The sequence below is a fragment of the Carcharodon carcharias genome, chromosome 4 (assembly GCF_017639515.1).
Source record: "Carcharodon carcharias isolate sCarCar2 chromosome 4, sCarCar2.pri, whole genome shotgun sequence".
NCBI classification, from domain to species: domain Eukaryota; kingdom Metazoa; phylum Chordata; class Chondrichthyes; order Lamniformes; family Lamnidae; genus Carcharodon; species Carcharodon carcharias.
In genome coordinates, this window is record NC_054470.1 from 196,070,371 (window position 1) to 196,095,902 (window position 25,532).

At 43.4% G+C, this 25,532-nt stretch overlaps 1 protein-coding gene across 1 annotated transcript in view; it reads right to left on the minus strand.

The window, feature by feature from the left end:
- Positions 1–3,673: 3,673 nt before the first annotated feature.
- LOC121276960 (growth hormone receptor-like) overlaps positions 3,674–25,532 on the minus strand; it is a 184,776-nt gene continuing 162,917 nt past the window's right edge. The window contains exons 9-13 of the mRNA XM_041185708.1: positions 17,592–17,770; positions 15,146–15,299; positions 12,190–12,280; positions 7,805–7,874; positions 3,674–5,485 (exon numbers count right to left, since the gene is read on the minus strand). Of these exons, the coding sequence (XP_041041642.1) occupies positions 4,508–5,485; positions 7,805–7,874; positions 12,190–12,280; positions 15,146–15,299; positions 17,592–17,770 (1,472 nt within the window). The 3' untranslated portion in view covers positions 3,674–4,507. The remainder of the gene's footprint in view (positions 5,486–7,804; positions 7,875–12,189; positions 12,281–15,145; positions 15,300–17,591; positions 17,771–25,532) is intronic.

Consider the following 25,532-nt stretch of genomic DNA (forward strand, 5'->3'; position numbering starts at 1 on the left):
TACGCTGTGGGAAAATAGTTCACCATCATTGTTTATTTTATACATGCTAGTTTCAAGCTTCATGTAATGTGCTCAGGCATATTATGTGCATTCTGCAGGTATCAATTTATTGTGTAGCTCTGACTAACATCTGGATGACTTTTAAGCAAAAGTCTTTGCCTCTGATTAAGGCCATGAACATGTTACTATTGTACATAGACAATGAAAACACTTCTGGTATTTAAAGAAAATTAGACACAGAAAGGTATCTACTATAAGTACCTGAAAAATCTGTCATTCTCAATTGCCATAATTTGTCTCCTAGACTAGTTCCACACACCTACTCTAGAAGAGCATCAGTAGTTTGTGTGCAATGATAAATACTCAGAAGCTGATAGCGCGATTTCTGCTGAATGATTGAAGTCAGTATTAAATTGGCACATTCAGATGTTAGTTGCTTTGTTCTCAGTGGTCCAACAATTAGAGACTTATGATTGATTAACTGTAACTAAGTTTGGTTTATTTGTATTTTTCACTTTGACTGAGACAGCACCTGGTGCTTCCTGAAAAATGCTCACAGTATTCCTAGTGCACTGTTTGTTCGATTCTTTTGACTGGGAAACAGACAATGCATGATGCATGATGGGTATCCCAGTGAGTGAATGGAGTTGTTCTTTGAAGCCCCCAGAATCACTGTTACATAACGAAGATATCACAGGTCCACTATGATCAGCAAAAATACCAAGCTGAACTCTAGGGAGGGTATTTACAGCACGTGCCAATTCTGAGTACCACATTAATTGGTGGTGTTACGCTGTTGCACATTCAGTTTTTTAGCATTAGTTAAAGGGCAAATGTCTCCAGCCTGCCACTGTTATAATGAGTACCTCAAATAGAACTGAGAAGTAGCATCTAGGATTGGGGAGGAAAGCAATCAGTGTCCAATTCAATCTAGCGAACCGGAAAGAGGTTCTTGGTGTGTAGTCCCAGCTGGTACTTTCAAACAGAACTGGTCAATAAGGCGGTTTTCAAATGGATGTTATTGAACAGCTGCCTCCAGACAGCAGATTGATATTTGAAAAGAACCTGTCTCCATCTCAGCTAGGGTCTTTTCTGTTGCTAGTACCTCTCTTCCCTCTCACAGTAAAGAACTGATAGAAAGAACATTTTAAGCTGTGCTGGAGCATTTCTTATGAGCCGTCATTTTTTTAATACAGTGATCAAGCCTTTTTTAAAATTGTGTATTCAAATACAAATTGTATGTTTAAAGACAGGTTTTCTGAATGTGCTCTCCTGGTCTGAAGATTTACCTGCCAGGAGTACACGTCAAACACACTACCTACTTCTTAACGACAGGCAGCTGGTAAATCAAAGGCAACGTGTCCAGCATTTTCTGAGATTCACTACTGAGAGAGTGAGGTACTGTCAGAATTGTATATTCAAAGAGAACGGTTCCTTAGTTTAATGATCTGCACATTCAGCCAAGATCTGGGGCCTCTCGACTGTCTTGAATCATGCTGGAAGAGAGCCACTAGTACAGGCTCACTTGTCTGTTGGTTTCCCTGTACATCCCAGGTATTGGTTGTATAGTTATTTCACACTATACTGACATGGTGACAGAATAGTTGGTCACCTCCCAAGACTGCCTAGACTTTAATGTGATCTGCAGGAAAATGGCGCCAAGATCAAGTAGATTAAAGTAACAATTTTTTAAAATATTCATTCATGGGATGTGGGCATCATTGCGGATGTCACTGACAAGGCCAGAATTTACTGTCCATCCCAAAATCATAACAAGGGTCATTCTTAGCCTTAAGTTTGATTCACATTTTTCCAGGGAGATAATTATATGCTACATTTGATTTTAAAAAAACCTTTGTTAGAAGTGTTTCACTATAACTGAACTTTGGGAAAAGCACTTCTTACTGTCCCTGAGGATTGTTTAAGCTAAAGTATTCAATATTGTATCAGCTCTGATACTTTCTAGTTGGCATCGGATTTTTTGTTACTCAATACAGATATGTGGAATGGAAAGAAAGATAGATATATATATGGGTGTGTGTGTGTGAGCGTATTATAGGTTCCCTGCAAAAAGTTAATGCAATATTGACTAATGCATTAACTACCAAGTTAAGATGGGATTGAAGAGTGAAGTACCTGGTGCTTATAATATCACTTCCCTTCAACTGTGCCTGTAACAAACAGGCTTACTGCTCCCTATGACTGTGCATATTCATCCATGGCACACTTGGCTGTCGGATGTTTCTGGATTTACTGTTGTTTCCCCTTGGGAAAGCAACTAATACGACTGGGGTGGGTGAGATTAGCACAAATTGGGGAATGGTGGGGGCAATGGCAACATCCAGCAAAGGTGAAAGGGTCACTCCGATGTAGAGCGATTAAAGTTGAAAGCTCCCATATGGACCATATTTTCTCTGTATGTTAGTTTTGTGGTAAGAGGTATTTCCAACACTACTGAAAGTGATGGTCATACCTTGAAATCTGTTGATGAAATTTAGAGAAAATTTTAAAAAACTCCTTTTTCTGGTTTAGGTCCATGAAGGTTTGGTTAAAGGCGAATTAAGATTAAGATCGTGAGGATTTTTGTAACAGGAATATAAACAAAAAGTGAGTCAGTAATTATACAAGCATTTCCATGTGTGTAAGTCCTTTGGGATGTGTGGTTGCTTGGCTACAGAAACTACAATCTATTCCCAACTTCCAGAGAACAGAAAAAAAATCTCACTATTAACTATTCTTCTGTATCATCTATTTGCAAAAGTGCACTTCTTACAATCAATTTGTTATTTAAAAAAAAAATCTTACATTGTGCACGTGATTCCAACCCATCCTGAAGATGGTAGAAAGTGTTTGACTCAGTTTGGTGTATTATTTGGCCGTAAATCATATCACCCATGAATGCACACTCACCTGTAGTAACTAATTGAAAAAAAAGCAGGTAATTTTAAACAAAATTCTTATTGTTTATCGTATCCGCTGTCCCCACAAAGTCACAAATTTTGTTTCCTATTCATCAATATCGCTGGACTTTCCCCCTGACTTTTATCAATGTGGCCACAGTTCAAAATGTGGAATCAGCTTGTCAAGATCCTTCCCCACCCCACCTCACTAAAATAGACCAAACTGTTTCAAAATAATCCTTTAGATTACAATGGTATGAGAAGATTTTTTTCATATTTCAATAAAAACTGAGGTTTCTTAACAACACAAAGCCCCTGGAGTAGGGGTCCACCGCACTGCTGGTTTGCTCTGCTAATTGCCCTGATAACCAAAGCTGCCCAATAGTAAATAATAATGGGATCAACTTCCAACAGGTCTGACAATCACTGCACTGTGTTCCTGTTCTATCATGTGGAAACTGAATCTCCTGTCTCTAAATTTGGAATGGAGTTACCTGCAATCAGCTCTGTAACGTGTGTGTGCTCTGTGTGTCTGCTGCGTGTGTGTGATGGTTGGGGGGACCATTGCCCTCATGAAGGTCAATGCAATGTCCATATTTGTGTTTATGAACATTTCGTGAGTATCTGTTTTACCTGAATCCCATGACTGGCAGGACACAAAGAGTTTCCTCCATTGCTTCTCAATACACAGCATTGGTGGTACATGAGTGATCATGTAAGGGAGGGTTTCCGTGCATTGGAAATTTTAACAAAATTTCAGAGGTGATATTTTGTGATAGCAAATGAATTTGTATTGTAATGTTATTTTCACTTATATTTAACATCCTACATACAATGCTTAGGTGATGCCAAACGCGAGAACTCTCGGTAGTTTGAGACATTCAGAATCTCCCTACCTGTCTAACCACACTGTGTGGCTTTCTATCAGGGAACAGTGAATGAAAGAGAGTCTTAAAAAGGGCGTTTCCTCTCTGTGAAGTGCTCAGTTCTCCCCTCTAAGGAGGGTGCGAATGGTTACATTCATTAAAGGTTTTCACAATAGTGAGATTTGTTTGGTTGCTGAAAGCCCCCCTTTAAGGCATGATTTCTGTTTGAAATCCTGCCCATCCTGTCCGACTAAAATGAGGAGAATATTACAGCTCTTCATGAACTGTCATCCCATTTGGAACAAGTGGTGACGGGCATTGGGCCTTTCTCAGTTCCTTTCGGACACAGTTTCGAGGAAGCAACACAGTTAACTCTGGAAATTTGCAGAAGTACAGACATTTCTGAGTGTTTCAGAAGATGGTTTGCTGAGGAACAGTGTTTCCAGCCTTATCGACAGAGAGCACTCTTCCAGTCATTTTCAGCTCCTTTTAATATGGGGCTGGTTTAATTTTAGAAATTGTTTCTGTTTTTATAAAAATACAGGTTTTTATCTCATGCTAACAAATATAGCTGATATTTAAAATAATTATTAGTCTTAATTTATCAATCATAATATTTCATAACGGTTGTACCATTTTGTGTATTTTGGGGAATATTATTCTTAAATCATTGTACGCAAGGTCTATGTGACGCCACTGTCAGAAGCTTACAATGATGCAGCCTACACTTCATGGCTGAAGTCAGGGGATGACATTACCAAGTTGTTCAGGCATCAGGTATCCAGCTAAGGCGGGTTGATTCTTGCTAGGCAGCACATTTGGGTTCAACAGTAGGCTCTGCTGAGAGTCCACCATGTGTATTGAAGTATAGTCTGGGACAGGTACTGTTGGCTGCCTTGTGTTTTCTGTTTGTTTACAAGAAGCAACCGTGGCATTTGCAAGGCTTTCTGTGGTGAAATAACTGCTTGTATTAAGGTTTTCGCCTGTATCTGGTAGGCTCTCTTTGCTTGAGTTGATGGCACAGAACTGCTTTGCGTCAACCTCAGATGTGTAGGCGCTGTCTGATGGTTTGGTTTTCTGATTTGCCTTGGGATCCAGTGAGGTTTCTTTGGCCAGGGATACCTGCAGTTTATTCTGCTGCCCTGGGGAAAGGAGGACACCCCCTGTGGGGGTGATGTCACTTACCTGTGCATAAAAGTCCATTCTGCCAAATGAGCTCTGGTTACTGAGTTGACTGTGTAGAGGTGGTTGATTGAGCCCATTTTTAGTTACTGTTGACAATCCGTTGTCTGTGGTAACCATTTGCACTTTACTGCACTTGCACTCCTCACTGTTTGGTTGCTGGCTCCATTTGGTATCTGCACCTGAAATACCTAAAGGAACTCCAATATCACCCTTGAAGTCATCTTTTCTTTCGTTGGCTTCCAACTGGAGGCTGCTTAATTCACTGGGACTTTGTTTGCAAACAGTGACTTCCTCAGAAACATCTGGTTCATAACAGCTGTCGCGGCCAGAGTCATCGTCCTTGACACTCAGGCAGTTGTCGGACTTCAGGTGGTCTTGGCCAAGGAGTCTGTCTGTGTCTGACACCTCTGCCTTCCCATCTGGATCGTCAAGATCAACATCAATGAACTCTACCCAGGGGTCATCAACATATAGGTCAGACTTGTAGCTCAGGTGGTTTGCAAAAATTGAGTTCACTTCATCTATTTTACCCTTCTGTAATAAAAAAATAAAAATATTAGTAAAGATATATAGGAATGTTCAGAACACCAGAAATCAAAATAGAATCAGAAAATGGTGGAAAGGTACAGCAGTTCCAGCAGCATCTGAAAAAGGAAAGATTAACATTTCCTTTGAAAAGCTTTGCAACAAATGCCATTCACCAGAGACATTGATTAACCTCTTTACAGATGCTAAGGAGCCTGCTTCTCACTCCTACTATTTGTTTTATTTAACTTGTATATTAGTAGGTTTAATTTTTATAATGTTTGGTCTTGCCCCCAGTGAAGGTTGAGCAGTCCAGGTTACATTGAGGTGAGCAAATCAGATTGAGGAAAGCCCGATGCAGGAGATCTTTATAAGGACTCACCTTGCCTCACACAGAAAGCAGGTAAAATAAAATTTAACCCTGAATGCTCTGCTCCCCTTCACTATGTGGTGTTAAAATCAGACCAATCCTCTTTGTACCTTTGAGGTGACATCTTTGATTTCTAGCTGTGTGTAACTCATTCCTAACTATGTGCCATCTTCTCTCTAACGCATGCCCCAGTGTGCATCATTTTGTGTTTACACACTTCCAGTGTGCGTCACCTTGTGTGTTTACACACTCCCAGCCGTACATCATGACTCTGATGCACTCTCAGCATAGATCAAATTGTGTTTAATGCACTTCCAGCGCGCGTCACCATGTGTTTACACACTTACAACATGCATCACTGTGTGTTTACGCACTCCCAGCGTGCATCACTGTGTGTTTACGCACTCCCAGCGTGCATCACTGTGTGTTTATGCACTTGCAGCATGCGTCACTGTGTGTTTTATATGCTCCCAGGTGAGGTGAGAGTGACTGCCCTGGACATCAAGGCTGCATTTGGCAGAGTGTGGCATAAGGAGACCTAGCAAAACCGAAGTCAATGGAAATCAGGGAAAAAACTCTCTGCTGGTTGGGAGTCATACCAAGCACAAAGGAAGATGTTGGTTGTTGGGGGTCAATCATCTCTGTTCCAGGGCATCACTGCAGGCGTTCCTCAGGGTAGTGTCCTAGGCCTAACTATCTTCAGCTGCTTCATCAATAACCTTCCTTCCATCATAAGGTCAGAAGTGGGAATGTTCGCTGATGTAATGTTCAGCACCATTTGCGACAATACTGAAGCAGTCCATGTCCAGATGCAGCAAGACCTGGACAATATCCAGGCTTGGGCTGACAAATAGCAAGTAATATTCGCACCACACAAGTATCAGGCAATGACCATCTCCAACAAGAGAGAATCCAACCATTTCCCCTTGACACTCAATGGCATTATCATTGCTGAATCCTCTACTATCTACATCTTGGAGGTTACTAATGACCAGAAACTGAATGGGACTAGCCACATAAATACTGTAGCTACAAGAGCAGGTCAGAAGCTAGGAATCCTGCGGCGAGAAACTTGCCTCCTGACTCCCCAAAGCCTGTCCACCATCTACAAGGCACAGGTCAGGAGTGTGATGGAATACTCTGCACTTCCCTGGATGACTGCAGCTCCCACAACATTCAAGAAGCTTGACACCATCCAGGACAAAGCAACCCACTGATTGACATCCCATCCACAAACATTGACTCCCTCCACCACCAACGAGCAGTAGCAGCATTGTGTACCATCTACAAGATGCACTGCAGGAATTCACCAAGGCTCCTTACTCAACATCTTCCAAACCCACGACCACTACCATCTAGAAGGACAAGGGCAGCAGACATATGGGAACACCACCATCTGGAAGCTCCCTTCCAAGCCACTCACCATCCTGACTTGGAAATATATTAGCGTTCCTTCACTGTTGCTGGGTGAAAATCCTGGAACTCCCTCCCTAACAGCACTGTGGGTGTACCTACACCACATGGACTGCAGCTCACCACTACCTTCTCAAGGGCAATTAGGGATGGGCAATAAATGCTGGCCTAGCCAGTGAAGCCCATATCCCATGAATGAATAAATAAAGTACACGTCATCACGCATGTTTATGCAGTCTCAGCATGTGTCACTGTCTGTTTATGCAGTCCCATCGCACATCACCATATGTTTGTGTACTTAGAGTGTGCACCACTGCGTGTGTTTATACAGTCCTAATTGTGCATCATCTTGTGTGTAACGCAGTCCTTGCTGTGCAATTGTACACTTACACATTTTAGCCTCTCTATTATCATTTATTACCTTCCATTTCCCTTGTTCTTGATGCAACCTTTGAGATCTGTTTGTTTTGTCAATGGAAAATGGTTAGGGTTCTTTCTTTCTGCTTTTGCTGAGAAATTATTTTGTTCTCAAAGACTCAGGTTACCTTAAGGAGATCTGGGTCAATTCCATTGATTTTGGGCACAGGAACAGGAGGCAGGAAGAAGAGTTTCAATCTGAAAAGAAATATATTTTAGGACGTTAATTCCATATTTAAAATGCACTTTAGGGTTAATTCTCTCTTTTCTCTGTTTAATGTTGCAGCTGTGCATTTCATGTAAAATGGAATCCTTCACTCAGGATTTTACCAATGTCTCTGTTTGGCCGCTAAGAGGTACACGGGACCTCTGTCACTGGAGGATTGATGCTCCTGTATCATGGTTGAAATTGAGAACTCATTGTTTGGCGATTCATGGTGCCAAGTTGCTACACATTAATAGGGAACTCACTGTTAAAGGGGAAGCATAGTGTAACAGAGAGACAAATGATAGGGGCCCTAACACTAAGCTGAGGAATGAGCACTTGACAGGGGGATAGGGCAAGAGTGTTCATGAAGAAGAGATGGGCAGCAGTTTAGGTATGATTGAATTATCATTTGTTTAACTACTAAAATGAAGCTCTCCCAACAACTAAAGAGTCTACAGATTTGAAACGTTGACTCTGTCTTTCTCTCCACAGATGCTGTCAGACCTGCTGAGTTTTTCCAGCAAGTTTTGTTTTTGTCTCGTCCAACAACTACTGGATAAAGGCAATATCTGTCAGCATCAAGACAAGGAAACTAGGAAGACCATAATCCCTAAACACTCTTATCCAACGAGATTTATGTGTCTCAGTCTTAAAATTTTCAGCACTCTCCTCATAGCTATAGTCTTTTTGGAAAGATTTTCACAAGTCATGGTGTAGAAAGAGGGAATCTGGGGCAGAATATTATGCTCGACCCTCACCTGGCATGCCTAAGCGTCAAAATGACGCGCGATAATGTCTGGCGTGCGTCCCATCGTCATCGCGCAGTCTCATGGTATTTCATTCGGCAGGCGCATGCAGGAGTTGGCTGCGCGCCCGCCAATATATTAAAAGGCCTATTAAGGCCATTAACAATCTAATTAAATTCAAATCTACGCTGCCCGTCGAACCTAACGGTTGGCGGGCAGGTGAAAAGGCCAAATGGCCTTTACATTTTTTAGAAAAGCTCATCCACGGGCAGGATGAGGTTTCCTAAAGCAAATAAACATCAAATAAAAACTTTATTTTTGAATTAAAAACATGTTCCAGCTCATGTGACAGAGTCACATGAGGGGACATGTTTTATTAAATTTTTATTCTCTTCATTTTTTTACATAATGCTTCAATGTCCCTGAAGCAACTCTGTGCCTCAGGGAGATTGAAGCACTCTTTTGTGCGCGTGTGCGAACTGTATGCTAGACCTGGCTCTCCCCGCCCCCACCACCCCCAGCACAGGCAGTGCTTAGTGCTGCCGCTTGCGATCCACACCTTAATTGGCCCGCCTGCATGAAATTGCAGTGCAGAGCCGATCGCTTCCCGACCACCCCCAGCTGCCCCCACCGGGTACCCCTGCCAAGGGCAAAATCCTGCCCCTGATGTCACCCATCTTCTGCTTTTAAGGTTGTGCCCCATTGACCTGGATTCCTCTGCCAGCGAAAATAGTTTCTCAGTATCTAATCAATCAAACCCTTTTAACATTTTAAACACCTCAATTAGTTCACCACTCAGTTTTCTCTCCAAGGGAATACAAGCCAAATTTACAGCCCTTTAAGTCTTTGTATCATTCTGAAAACCTGCACTGAGTCTCTTCCAAGGCCAATATATCTTAATTGCAGTGTTCAGGGCTAAATTCAATCCTCCAGAGTGCCCTTGCTTTGGAAATGTAGAAATTAAGTACAAAGAAAAGATGCATATCCACACAAATTATTGGCTCAGCCACAATTAGAAGATTATGTCCCTTTTGAGTGGCCTATTTTAGGAAGGATGTTGAATCCCTCGCAGGGTTGTAGGATCTCCAAAACACTTCCATAAATGAAAGTTTTTGGTCATAAGGAAAAACTAAAGAAATTAGGGCTCTTTAATGCGCACAAGGTAAAAATATCATTGTGGTGTTTAAATGATGAGAGATTTTGGTCAAAAAAATAGGGAAAAATTATTTCCATTAATCAATGAATCAGTAACCACACTGAATAAATTTATTATCATCACCAAAGAAAAAGGGCAAGGTTAGGTGAATTTTCTTATTAGTTATGTAATAATTTTATACAAATGGCTGTTTGCCAGTACAGGGTTAGAAATTTGGACAAACTGATTCATGGTGCACACAGGGGGAAGGAAACTCATGGCCCATTCCCTGCACCTGAACTGTGGAGCCTGAGGTGTCCCTGATGTTTGGCCTCAGGCCTGAGTTCAATTGAGTTGGTGTGGTATGAAGATACAGGAGAGTAATTCAGGATCGGGCCACAGATACTTGAACTCATAGGCTGCAATATACTACAAGAAGCCATGAAAACATTTAAAATATGATTGGATAAATATTTGTAAGTTAACTTTTAAAAGCTAACAGGAAAAGGACAGGAGAATGGGTGAACTGGAGAGCTGCTTCAGTCAGCATACGCACATCGATCAAATGGAGAAAGGTAGGGAATGGACTGAGTGGAAAGCTCTTTCAGAGAATCAGCGGGGTTGCAAACAGATCAGCCATGATCTTATCAAAAGGCAGAGAAGGCTTGAGGGGCCGAATGGCCAACTCCTGCTCCTAATTTATATGTTCTTAGTACATGTATGATGGGCCAAAATGCCTATAAGATCGTAAGACCATAAGACGTTGGAGCAGAAGTAGGCCATTTGGCCCATTGAGTGTGCTCTGCCATTCAATGAGATCATGGCTGATCTGATAATCCTTAACTCCACTTTCCTGCCTTTTCCCACAACCATTGATAGCCTTACTGATTAAAAATCTGTCTTTCTCAGCCTTGAATAGACTTAATACCCAGCATCCACAGCCCTCTGCAGTAAAGAATTCCACAGATTGACTATTCTCTGAGAGAAGAAATTCCTCCTCATCTCTGTTTTAAATGGATGATCCCTTACTCTGAGATTATGCCCTCTGGTCTTAGACTCTCCTACAAAGAGTAAACAACCTCTCAGCATCTACCCTGTCAAGCCCCCTAAGAATCTTTTATGTTTCAATAAGGTCATCTCTCATTCTTCTAAACTCCAATGAGTACAGGCCCAACCTACTCAACCTCTCCTCATAACAAAATCCCCCCCATACCTGGGATCAACCTAGTGAACCTTCTCTGGACTGCCTCCAATGCCAGTATATCTTTCTTTAGATAAGGGGGCCAAAATTGTTCACAGCATTCTAGGTGTGGCCTAACTAGTGCCTTGTATAGTTAGCAAGACTTTCCTATGTTTATACTCAATTCCCTTTGAAATAAAGCCCAACATTCCATTTGCTTTCCCTATTACCTGCTGAACTTGTATGTTAGCTTTTTGGGATTCATGCACATGGACTACCAAATCTCTCTGTGCTGCAGCTTTCTGTGTCTTCCTCCATTTAAATAATATTCAGCTCCTCTATTCTTCTTGTCAAAGTGCATAACCTCACATTTTCCCACATTATATTCCATCGGCCAAGTTTTTGCCCACTCACTTAACCTGTCTATATCCATCTGTAGATTCTTTGTGTCATCCTCAGTACTTGCCTTCCCACCTATTTTTGTGTCATCCGCAAACTTGGCGATAGTACATTTGCTTCCCTCATCCAAGCCATTTATATTGTAAATAATTGTGGCCCCAGCACTGTTCCCTGTGGTACTCCACTAGTTACATGTTGCCATCCTGAAAATCCCCCCCTTAGCTAATCCTCTATCCATGCTAATATTCTACACCCAACACCATAGGCTCTTACTTATTAAGTAGCCTTATGTGCGGTACCTTATCGAACGCCTTTTAGAAATCCAAATGTACTTCATCTACTGGTTCCCCTTTATCTATCCTGCTTGTTACCCCCTCAAAGAATTCTAATAAATTTGTCAGGCATGATTTCCCCTTCACGAAGCCATGCTGACTCTGCTTGATTAGATTATGCATTTCTAAATGCTCTGCTATTACATCCTTTATAATAGACTCCAACATTTTCCCAATGACAGATGTTAAGCTAACTGGCCTATAGTTACCTGCTTTTTTGTCTCCCTCCCTTTTTGAATAAGGGTGTTACATTGGTAATTTTCCAATCCTCTGGGATTTTTCCAGGATCTAAGGATTCTTGGAAGATTACTACCAGTGCATCCACCAGTGTAGCTACTTCCTTTAACATCCTAGGATGCAACCCATCAGGTCCAGGGGACTTAATGGCCTTTGGCCCCATTAGTTTCCCAATTAATTTTTGTCTAGTTGTTCCTGTAAGATTCTATGAGTGGATAGATTGAACAGGAAGATCTGATGATTGTGTGTAATTGGTGATGTTTATGTTACACCTACCGCTGGCTCTTGGTGAATAGGATCAACAGCAGCATCAAGGACATGCCCAGTAAAACAAAAACCAGGATCAGCCTGAACAACAGTCCTGCTTCTGTAAGAAACAACAAACAGAAATCCAACTTTATAAAATTGTGTGGAGCCATATGAAAAGGGCTATATAGAATACTAAGGGACGTTATTCAAGTAGCATCTTATTTAACAAACTATCAATCTGCTGTGGTGATATTCATGATGATTTTATAAAAACCGGACTTTATGCAAAATAGTTTTATCAAGGACACACATTTATCAGTGATGCAGTGGTCTAGAACATGGTATAAGCTGAGAGGGCAGTGGAAGCAGGTTCAATAATAACTTTCAAAAGAGAATTGGATAAATACACGAAAAGGGAAAATTTGCAGGGTTATGGGAAAAAGGCAGGCGAGTGGGTTTGATTCTTTCAAAGAGCTGGTACTGGCACGAGGAGCCAATTGGCCTCTTTTTGTGTTGTACCATTCTACAAAGGAGGTAATGGGATGGAGTCTCAGCAGTTAATAGCATTTCAAAGTGAGCCCAGTCTCTCAGATCTGTGCACTGGCAAAACGGTCATGAAATTTGGATGTAGGGGTGTGATTTGGAAACGAGGACTGAGGCCATTTGGATTGAGAAGAAGGTTGAGGACATTTCACTGGGCGCAGTCTGAAGAATTAAAAGGTTGGTTGACTGTTGCACAACCAAGCAGTCATGAGGCGACCAAAGCCAGGGAAATTGGACTCGAACTGCCACTTTGTTTTATTTATTCGTTCACAGGATGTGGGCATCGCTGGCTGGCCCAGCATATATTGCCCATCCCTAGTTGTCGTTGAGAGTGTGGTGGTGAGCTGTTTTCTTGAACCGCTGCAGTCCATGTGGTGTAGGTACACCCACAGTGCTGTTAGGGAGGGAGTTCCAGGATTCTGACCCATGACAGTGAAGGAACGGCGATATATTTCCAAGTCAGGATGCTGAGTGACTTGGAGGGGAACTTCCAGGTAGTGGTGTTCCCATCTGTCTGCTGCACTTGTCCTTCTAGATGGTAGAGGTTTTGGATTTGGAAGGTGCTGCCTAAGGGGACTTGGAGAGTTCCTGCAGTGCATCTTGTAGATGGTACACACTGCTGCTACTGTGTGTTGGTGGTGGAGGAAGTGAATGTTGAAGGTAGTTGATGGGGTGCCAATAAAGCAGGTTGCTTTGTCCTGGATGGTATCAAGCTTCTTGAGTGTTGTTGGAGCTGCACTCATCCAGGCAAGCGGAGAGTATTCCATCACACACCTGACTTGTGCCTTGTAGATGGTGGACAGGCCTTGGGGAGTCAGGAGATGAGTTACTCGTCACACGATTCCGAGCCTCTGACCTGCTCTTGTAGCTACAGTATTTATATGGCTAGTCCAGTCAGTTTCTGGTCAATAGTAGCCCCCAGGATGTTGATAGTGGACGGATCAGCGATGGTAATGCCATTGATGTCAAGGGCCAATGGTTAGATTCTCTCTTGTTAGAGATGGTTGTTGCCTGGCATGAGTGTTAATTGCCACTAATCAGCCCAAGCCTGAATGTTGGCCAGGTCTTGCTGCACATGGGCTCAGACTGCTTCAGTATCTGAGGAGCTGCGAATGATGCTGATCATTGTGCAATCAACCCCACTTCTGACCTTATGATGGAAGAAAGGTCACTGATGAAGCAGCTGAAGATGGTTGGGCCTAGGGCACTACCCTGAGGAACTCCTGCAGTGATTTCATGGGGCTGAAATGCTTGTCCTCCAACAACCGCAACCATCTTCCTTTGTGCTAGGTATGACCAGCGCAGAGTTTACACCCTGATTCCTATTGACTTCAGTTTTGCTAGGGCTCCTTGATGCCAGTCAGTCAAATGCTGCATTGATGTCCAGGGCAGTCACTCTCACCTCACCTCTTGAGTTCAACTTGTTTGTCCATGTTCTGACTAAGGCTGTAATGAGGTCAGGAGTTGAGTGGCCCTGGCGGAACCCAACTGGGCATCAGTGAGCAGGTTATTGTTTTGCAAGTGCCGCTTGATAGCACTGTGGATGACCCTTCCCAATACTTTACTGATGATCGATGGGGCGGTAATTGGTCGGGTTTAGATTTATCCTGCTTTTTGTGGACAGGATATACCTGTGTAATTTTCCGTATTTCCGCATAGATGCTGATGATTCCTTTCTAACTGGCAAGCTCCAAGCTTCCATCTCAGACCAGCCTTAATCACATTCCTAATGTACTCCTAGCCTGTTTGCAGTGTCAGGCAACCCATGTTGTCAGTCGATTCCTGTCTTTACAGTCTACCATAAAAGTTGATGGACCATCAGTGGATATAATTATACACTCTTTTATAAACAAAAGTTACCTCATAAACCTTACATTAGCTCCATGTTTAATATCTTAAAACAATGTATGCTTAGCACCCTATAATAGTTTAGAAGCAAAAGTGTTTTGAACTGAACTTTCAACCTCTTGATCAAGCAAAATAAATGGTTTTGCAGTAAACATATCACACACCATCCTGACTGAGAAATATATTGCCGTTCTTTCACTGTTGCTGGGTCAAGATCCTGGAACTCCCTCCCTAACAGCTCTGTGGGTGTACCTACACCACATGGACTGTAGCGGTTCAAGAAGGCAGCTCACCACCACCTTCTCAAGGGCAACTAGGGATGGTCAATAAATGCTGGTCCAGCCAGCGACAACCACATCTTAAGAATGGAAAAAAAAAATTGCTGACTGAAAAGCAGGAATTGTAGCTCTGAGGGACTCAGCTATAATTGCCTGATACTTTGTCCCTGTATTGCACCCAAAAAAATTTTGAGGATGTAATTTGTTTACAGTTTGATTCAGTTCAGTAATAAATTTACAAATACATTAGTTACAAATTGTTCAGCACGGTTGTCAGAGAACATATACAGTTGTTCACAGCTTGTTCCTCTTACCTTCTACTGATCGTGGTGCGGGAATGAAGATGTACATCAAGTCACTGAACTCACTAAAATCCCCATTGGCAATCTGTTTACATCGGAGCCTGATTTCATAACTCTTGCCAGTACTAAGTGCATAAACTGGATGGGAGGTTGAAAAAGCCTCAATCTGTCATATGAGGGAAAAGCAATTCAATTAAGAATGATCCAATGAAAAAGTCAAAATGGTCACGTGGCATCGCATAGGGTGGAGAGCAGAGGACACCTGCTCTGCAAGGAAGGTAAATGTAGGTTACAGAGTAAAGCTCCCTCTACACTGTCCCCATCAAACACTCCCAGGACAGGTACAGCACGGGGTTAGATACAGAGTAAAGCTCCCTCTACACTGTCCCCATCAAACACTCCCAGGACAGGTACAGCACGGGGTTAGATACAGAGTAAATCTCCCTCTATACTGTCCCCATCAAACACTCCCAGGACAGGTACAGCACGGGGTTAGATACAGAGTAAAGTTCCCTCTACACTGTCCCCATCAAACACTCCCAGGACAGGTACAGCACGGGGTTAGATACAGAGTAAAGCTCCCTCTACACTGTCCCCATCAAACACTCCCAGGGCAGGTACAGCACGGGGTTAGATACAGAGTAAAGCTCCCTCTACACTATCCTCATCAAACACTCCCAGGGCAGGTACAGCACGGGGTTAGATACAGAGTAAAGCTCCCTCTACACTGTCCCCATCAAACACTCCCAGGACAGGTACAGCACGGGGTTAGATACAGAGTAAAGCTCCCTCTACACTGTCCCCATCAAACACTCCCAGGACAGGTACAGCACAGGGTTAGATACAGAGTAAAGCTCCCCCTACACTGTCCCCATCAAACACTCCCAGTACAGGTACAGCACGGGGTTAGATACAGAGTAAATCTCCCTCTACACTGTCCCCATCAAACACTCCCAGGACAGGTACAGCACGGGGTTAGATACAGAGTAAATCTCCCTCTACACTGTCCCCATCAAACACTCCCAGGACAGGTACAGCACGGGGTTAGATACAGAGTAAAGCTCCCTCTACACTGTCCCCATCAAACACTCCCAGGACAGGTACAGCACGGGGTTAGATACAGAGTAAAGCTCCCTCTACACTGTCCCCATCAAACACTCCCAGGACAGGTACAGCACGGGGTTAGATACAGAGTAAAGCTCCCTCTACACTGTCCCCATCAAACACTCCCAGGACAGGTACAGCACTGGGTTAGATACAGAGTAAAGCTCCCTCTACACTGTCCCCATCAAACACTCCCAGGACAGGTACAGCACGGAGTTAGATACCGAGTAAAGTTCCCTCTACACTGTCCCCATCAAACACTCCCAGGACAGGTACAGCACGGGGTTAGATACAGAGTAAAGCTCTCTCTACACCGTCCCCATCAAACACTCCCAGGACAGGTACAGCACGGGGTTAGATACAGAGTAAATCTCCCTATACACTGTCCCCATCAAACACTCCCAGGACAGGTACCGCACGGGGTTAGATACAGAGTAAAGCTCCCTCTACACTGTCCCCATCAAACACACCCAGGACAGGTACAGCACGGGGTTAGATACAGAGTAACGCTCCCTCTACACTGTCCCCATCAAACACTCCCAGGACAGGTACAGCACGGGGTTAGATACAGAGTAAAGCTCCCTCTACACTGTCCCCATCAAACACTCCCAGGACAGGTACAGCACGGGGTTAGATACAGAGTAAATCTCCCTCTACACTGTCCCCATCAAACACTCCCAGGACAGGTACAGCACGGGGTTAGATACAGAGTAAATCTCCCTCTACACTGTCCCCATCAAACACTCCCAGGACAGGTACAGCACGGGGTTAGATACAGAGTAAAGCTCCCTCTACACTGTCCCCATCAAACACTCCCAGGACAGGTACAGCATGGGGTTAGATACAGAGTAAAGCTCCCTCTACACTGTCCCCATCAAACACTCCCAGGACAGGTACAGCACGGGGTTAGCTACAGAGTAAAGTTCCCTCTACACTGTCCCTATCAAACACTCCCAGGGCAGGTACAGCACAGGGTTAGCTACAGAGTAAAGCTCCCTCCACACTGTCCCCATCAAACACTCCCAGGGCAGGTACAGCACGGGGTTAGATACAGAGTAAATCTCCCTCTACACTGTCCACATCAAACACTCCCAGGACAGGTACAGCATGGGGTTAGATACAGAGTAAAGCTCCCTCAAGATATCTATTGATTATAGCTGGAACTTTTTGTCGCTGTGGGCAAACAAAACCCCTTGCAACAAAAATGCTGCACACTTTTCAGCTGAAATGCATCAACTGTTTTGAAGCATTTCTTCTTGTGCGTTATCACAGGACTCACTCAGTTCTACAAAGCAGGTGAAATTTCACTGAGCTTCAAAGAAAGAACACGATTGCTGAACTTGTTTGAACGTACCGAGTCCCAGTGGCTATTCTCGCTAGCTTTATATTGGATCTCATACTTGAGAGATATCCATCCATTCCTGATATCAGCAGTTGGTGGCGCCTCCCAGAACACCTGAATGTCAGCGAGCAGTCCTGATTGGCTGATATTCAGCAGCGTCCAGTTCAGTGCAATTGGAGGATCAGGTTTCACTGTGATGAGGAAAAAGAAAAAATGAAAGAACGGATTCAGTTTATGATTGTGCCACTGGAAATGGTTGGCCTGTGAGGCCAGCAATGTTCAATGACACAGCGAGACCAGCAGTGTCCAGTGACACAGTGAGACCAACAGCATCTAGTGACACAGCGAGGCCCGCAACATTCTGTGACAAAGCAAGGCCAGCAGCGTCCAGTGACAGGTTGGGCCTGTATTCATTGGAATTTAGAAAAATTACAGATGATATTATTGGAACACACAATATCCTGAGGAGACATGGCAGGGTGGATGCTGAAAGGACATTTCCCCTTGTGGGAGAGGCTAGAACTAGAGGACACAGTTTAAAAATAAGGGGTCTCCTATTTAAGACAGAGATGAGGGATTTTTTTTTCTCTGAGAGGGTTGAGACTCTGTGGAACTCTCTTCATCAAAGAGCACTGAAGGCAGGGTCATGGAATATTTTTTATTTTGAGTTAGATAGATTCTTGATTAACAAATCCATCGAGCGCAGCTTTGGAACTGAGACCAGGCCTGGAAGTTTGGTGAGTGGGGCAGTTTAAGGTGTTACTCTTGTTCTTGAAAAATCTAGTCTTGTCTGTAATGAGCATAACTGGAAAGTGCTGTGTAAGTAGACAAATTTCCTTTCTTTCTTCCAGCCTTAGGCAGGGTAAACACACTCTGCTGAGTGAACTAAGTGGTTAATCAGCTAACTGGTTGAATCTGGTTCGGTTCACTCTAAATTGAAGGGTTTTTAGTGCAAATGTGCAGCTTGGAATTGAGTGCATGCCTAGGAGTTTAGTGAGTGGGAGAGTTGGGGAAGGAGGTGTTCCTTTCCTTTTGCTTTCTCTAACTTTTTCACCCTGTAGGACTTGGTTCTTGCTCCAATACAGGGCAAGCTAGGTAGCTGTTTGGTGAGTAGTTAATGTCTATTCTATTCCTAAGTTTTAAAATAGTACAGGAACTGGTGGCAAGGTTAATAAAATATATAAAGAAGGGAAATAAATAATTTAATAATATAAATAATTAATAAAAACACATTAAGGATGGCATACAGATTAGGAGCAGGAGTCAGCCACTCAGCCCCTTGAGCCACTCTGCCATTCAATAACATCATGGCTGATCTGATTGTAACCTCAACTCTACGTTCCCACCTCCCCAATAACCTTTCATCCCTTTGCTTATCAAAAATCTATCTATCTCTGCCTTAAAAATATTCAGACTCCACTTTCACTGCCATTTGAGGAAGAGAGTTCCAAAGACTCATGACCCACTGAGAGAAAAACTTTCTCATCTCTGTCTTAAATGAGCGACTCCTTATTTTTAATCAGTGACCCCTAATTCTAGAGTCTCCCACAAGAGGAAACATCCTCTCCACATCCACCCTGTCAAGACCCCTCAGGATCTTAGAGGTTTCAATCAGGTTGCCTCTTACTCTTCTAAACTCCAGTGGATACAACCTAGCCTGTCCAACCTTTCCTCATCAGACAACCCATCCATTCCTGGTATTAGTCTCGTAAACTTTCTCTGAACTGCTTCCTTCTTTAAATAAGGAGACCAATACTGTACACTGTGTGCAAGATGTTCTCTATACAACTGAAGCATGACCTCCCTACTGTTGTATTCAATTACCCTTGAACTAAATGATCACACTCTATTAGCTTTCCTAATTACTTGCTGCACCTGCATTCTATCCTTTTGTGATTAATGCACTAGGACATCCAGATCCCTCTGAACCTCAGAGGTCAGCAATCTCTCACCATTTAGATAATATGCTTCTTTTTTATTCTTCCTGCCAAAATGGACAATTTCACATTTGTCCACATTATACTCCATCTGCCAGATCTTTGCCCACTTATTTAACCCATCTATGTCCTCTGTCTTCACAATAGAGAATACAAAAAACATTTCAGTGATATCTGTAAATGAGGAAATGGAAGGAAAAGGGGAATTTGGTGAAATTACAATCACTAAGACAGTGGTACTGAGCAAACTGATAGAGCTGGGGGCTGACAGATGGACTTCATACTAGGGTCTTAGAAGAGGTGGGTAATGAGGGAGTAGACATGTTGGTGTTAATTTTCCAAAATTCCTTAGATCCTGGAAAGGTTCCATCAGACCGGAAAGTAGCAAATATAATCCCTCTATTCAAGGGAGGCAGTAAACATGAAACTTTAGGCCAGTTAGCTTGACGTCTGACATAGGGAAGGTGTTAGAATTGATCAGTAAGGAGGTTATAGCTGGGCAGTTAGAGAAACTCACAGTAATTGAGAAGGGTCAGCAAACTTTTGTGAAAGGGAAATCATGTTTAACCAATTTATTGGAGTTTTTTGAAGGAGTAACATGCGCTATGGATAAAGGGGAGCCTGTAGACATGCTGTACTTGGATTTCCAGAAAGTATTTGATAAGGAGCCACATCAAAGGTTATTGCAGAAAATAAAAGTTCATGGTGTAGGGGCTAACTTATTAGCCTGGACAAAAGATTGGCTAGCAGAAAACAAAGAGTATGCATCAATGGGTCTTTTTCTGATTGATAGGATGTGATGAGTGTATGATGAGTGTGTGATGAGTGGAGTTCTGCAGGGGTCTGTGCTGGGGCCTCAACATTTTATAATTTATATCAAGGACTTAAATGAGAGGAGTGAAAGCATGATAGCTAAATTTGCAGTTGACACAATGATAGGTAGGAAAGTATGTTATGAAAAAGACATAAGGAGGTTGCAGAGGGATATAGATAAGTTGAGTGAGTGGGCAAAAATATGGCAGATGGGGTATAATGTGGGAAAATGTGAAGTTGTTCACTTTGGCAGGAAGAATAAATACGCAGGGTATTACTTAAACTGAGAACGGCTGCAGAATTCCAAGCTGTAGAAGGATCTAGGTGCTCTAGTGCACTAGAGCTACAAGAAGCCAGTATGCAGGTACAGCAACTAGTTAAGAAGGCTAATGAAATTCTATCCTTTATTACGAGAGGAATTGATCATAAAAGTAAAGATGTTATGCTTCAGTTATATAGAGTATTAGTGAAACCACACCTCAGATACTGTGTGTAGTTTTGGTCTCCTTATTTAAGGAAGGATGTAAATGCATTGGAGGTGGTTCAGAGGAGCTTTACTAGATTGATGCCTGGAATGAGCGGGTTGTCGTATGAGGAAAGGTTAGAGAGATTGGACTGGAGTTTAGAAGAGTGAGGAGTGACTTGTTTGAAGTATATAAGACGCTGAACGAAAATGACAAGGTGGACGTGGAAAGGATGTTTCCTCCTGTGAGTGAGTCCAGAACTAGGGGGCACTGTTTTAAACTTAGGAGTCGCCCTTTTAGGACAGAGATAAGGAGAAGTTTTTTCTCTCTGAGGGTTGTGCGACTTTGTAACTCTCTGCCTCAGAAGGTGGTGGAGGTGGGGTTATTGAATATTTTTAAGGCGGAGGTAATTAGATTCTTGTTAGACAAGAGAATCAAAGGTTATCAGGGGTAGGTGGGAATGTGGAACTCGAAACACAAGAAGATCAGCCCTGATCTTATGGAATGGCAGAGCAGACTTGAGGAGCCAAATGGCCTACTTCTGCTCATATTTCTCACGTTCGTACGTCCCCTTGTAGCCTCCTTACATCCTCCTCACAACTTACTTTCCTCCCTATCCATTTTCTATCCATGCCAATATGTTACCACCTACACCATGACCTTTTATTTTCCGCTATAACCTTTGATGTGGCACCTTATCAAATGCCTTCTGGAAATCCATGTACAGTACATCCACTGGTTCCCCTTTATGCACAGCACATGTGTCTCCTTCAAAGAACTCCAATAAATTGATTAAACATAAGTTCCTTTTCACAAAACCATGCTGATTCTGCCTGTTTACCCTGAACTTTTCTAAGTGCCCTGCTATAGCATCTTTAATAATAGCTTTTAACATTTTCTTTATGACAGATGTTAAGCTAACTGGCTCATTTGCCAGTTCACTTTAGCTAGCTCTGCTTACATGCACTCATAATTGCCCTTATTTAAGTTTGAGTTTCTTGTCTTGGACCCACTCTGCTCTCCCTCAAACTAAATGTAAACTTCAAAAATATAATCGCTGCTACCTAGGGGTGCCTTCATTATGAGGTTATCAATTAATCCTATTTCATTGGTCAATACCAGGACTAGGACAGCTGCTCTTTGGTTGGCTCCAGATGTGCTGTTCTAAGAAACTATCCCAAAAACATTCTGTGAACTCCCCATTAATGCTATCTTTGCCTATCTGATTTCTCCAGTCCATATGTAGATTTAACCACACCCCCCACCGTGATTATCGCTGTACCTTTCTGAAAAGGTACATGATCTCTCCCTTCATACTCTGTCCTACCGTGAAGTTTTTGCTTTATTAATTTACGGGATGTGGGCTTTGCTGGCTGGGCCAGCGGTTAATGCCCATCCCTAAATGCCCTTGAAAAGCTGGTGGTCAGCTGCCTTCTTGAACTGCTGCAGTCCCTGTGGTGTAGGTACACCCACATTGCTGTTCGAAAGGGAGTTCCAGGATTTTGACCCAGCCACAGCAAAGGAACGGCGATATATTTCCAAGTCAGGATGGTGAGTGTTTTGGAGGGGAACTTCCAGGTGATGGGTTTGGAAGGTGCTATCTAGGAGCCTTGATGAATTCCTACAATGCATCTTGTAGATGGTACACAATGCTGCCACTGGTGGTGGAGGGAGTGAATGTTTGTGGAAAGGTGCCAATCAAGTGGGCTGCTTTGTCCTCGATGGGTCAAGCTTCTTGAGCGTTGTTGGAGCTGCACTCATCCAGGCAAGCCACTTGTCAGCCCAAGCCTGGAAATTGTCCAGGTCTTGCTGCATTTAGATATGGACTGCTTCAGTATCTCAGGAGTCGCGAATGGTGCTGAACATTGTGCAATCATCAGCGAGCATCCCCACTTCTGACCTTATGATGGAAGGAAGGTCATTGATGAAGCAGCTGAAGATGGTTGGGCCTAGGACACTATCCTGAGGAACTCCTGCAGTGATGTCCTGGAGCTGAGATGACTGACCTCCAACAACCACAACCATCTTCCTTTGTGCTAGGTATGAACTCCAACCAGAGATGAGGCTGCAGGTTGACATAGATTGGGACCTGACTATTTAAAAGTATATGATAGGAAGTACAGGAGGCTGTGAAAAGGTAGTGGGGTGGCTCTGTTAATTAATGATGGTATTAGCACAGTAGAGAGTGATGACCTAAGTTCGGGAAACCAGGATAAAGAAGTGGTTTGGGTTGAGATGAGAAATGATGTAGGCAAAGAAGTCACTTGTGAGAGCAATGTGCAGGCCCCTTAATTGTAACTGAGGTGAGGTGAGAGTGACTGCTCTTGACATCAAGGACAGTCTACTGTGCGTCGCTGGTGGAGGGAGTGAATGTTTGTTGATGTGGTGCCAATCAAGCGGGCTGCTTTTTCCTGGACGGTGTCCAGCTTCTTGAGTGTTGTAGGAGCTGCACTCATCCAGGCAAGTGGGGAGTATTCCATCACACTCCTGACTTGTGCCTTGTAGATGGTGGACAGGCTTTGGGGAGTCAGGAGATGAGTTATTCGTCGCACAACTCCTAGCCTCTGACCTGCTCTTGTAGTCACAGTATTTATATAGCTAGCCCAGTTCAGCTTCTGGTCAATGATAACCCCCCGAATGTTGATAGTGGGGGATTCAGTGATGGCAATGCCATTGAATATCAATAAACGTCAGATGTTTGGATTCAATCCACAAGATGCACTGCAGGAATTCACCAAGGCTCCTTAGACAGCACCTTCCAAACCCACGACCACTACCACCTAGAAGGACAAGGGCAGCAGAAAGATGGGAACGCCACCACCTGGAAGTTCCCCTCCAAGTCACTCACCATCCTGACTTGGAAATATATCGCTGTTCCTTCACTGTTGCTGGGTCAAGATCCTGGAACTCCCTCCCTAACAGCATTGTGGGTGGACCTACACCACATGGACTGCAGCGGTTCAAGAAGGCAGCTCAGCACGATCTTCTCAAGGGCAACTAGGGATGGGCAATAAATGCTGGCCCATGAATGAATAAAAGAAAATGGCTATCAGATCGTACTTATTGATTTCTATTTGCACTGTTAGTTCATCTGTTTTGTTTCGAATGCTATTAGATACAAAGCCTTTAGTTTTTTCCTTTTATTATTTTTGTAATTTCTAACCTTATCTGCTGATTTACTCTTAGACCTGTGTCCTTCCTCTCAATGGTCTGTTTATCATTGCTCACATTAGTACCTTTCTCTCTTGCCTCTTCTCTACTCTTTGGTTTATCGCATCTTCCCAAAATTGATCCCTTACCTGCACTATTTAGTTTAAAACCCTCTCTACTTCCCCAGTGATGCAGCTTGCTAGAACACCAGTCCCTAGCACAGTTCAGGTAATGTCTGTCCGATTGGTACAGATCCCGCTTTCCCTAGTATTGTTGTCAGTGCCCCATAAACTGGAACCTACTTCTCTCCAACCAGTCTTTGAGCCACATGTTAATTTCTCTAATCTTATTTGCCCTCTGCCAGTTTGCATGTGGCTCAGGTAACAATCCATATATTATTACCTTTGAGGCTCTGCTTCTTAATTTGGTGCCTCGTTCATCATACTAACTATGCAGAACCTCCTTCCTCATCCAGTCTATGTCATTAATGCCCACATGGACACAACAACTGGATTCTCACCTTCCCACTGCAACTTCCTCTCCAGCCCCGGGACAGAATTTTCTGTTCATCGGCCAGGCGCGTTCCCGACCCAAATGAGTATAAAATGATGCGCGATGACGTCGGGCCGGCGTTGCAACGCCGTTGCACTCTCGTGCGATATTTTAGTTGGCAGGAGCACGCGGGAGTTGGCAATCTGCCCGCCGACCATTAACACACCTATTAAGGCCATTAAAGTACCAATTGAATTAAATTTTTTACTGCCTGTCCAACCTTACAGTTGACGGGCAGGCGAAAAGGCCAAGCAGCCTTTGGATTTTTTAGGAAGCCTCATCCATGTGCGAATGAGATTACCAACAGCTATTAAAAATTACAGAAAAATATTAACATTTCATTCATAACGTTTCCCTGCTCATGTGACAGAGTCACTTGAGGGAACATTTTTTTTAAACATTTTAAAATTCTTTATCTTTCATTTGTTAAAGCCTCAGCTTCCTGAGGCAGCTTTCATTGCGTGTGCTCATTCTCCTCCTGCCCCGACCAAGACAGCATTGAGCACTGCAGCACACATTTCACGCTGGGTAGGCCTTAATTGGCGGTCGGGGCCCAATCACAGGCGATGGTCGCTTTCGCGGCCGCTCCTACTTACCCCACTGAACCCAACAAGGGCAAAATTCTGGCCCTGAAGAAATGCCCCAAACCCTGGCACCAGGCAGACAACACAGCCGTCTGGACTCTCGTTCTTTGCTGTAGAGAACAGTGTCAATCATCCTCACTATATTATGCCCTACTACCACTATATTCCTTTTTTCTCCCCCCACCACTTGAATGGTTTCCTGCACCATGGTGCTGTAGTCAGCTTGTTCATCCACTCTGCAGTCCCCACTCTCATCCAAACAAGCTGAAAAAACTTCTAACCTATTGGACAATTGCAGTGGTTCACACTCCTGCATTCCTGCCCTCTGGGTCCTCTTACCTGCCTCATTCACAGTTACACCTTTCTGTCCCTGGCCACTAGCCAACTCAGAAGACCCTATGCTAAGGGGTGTGACTACCTCCTGATATAAAGCATCCAGGCTTGTCTAATCTA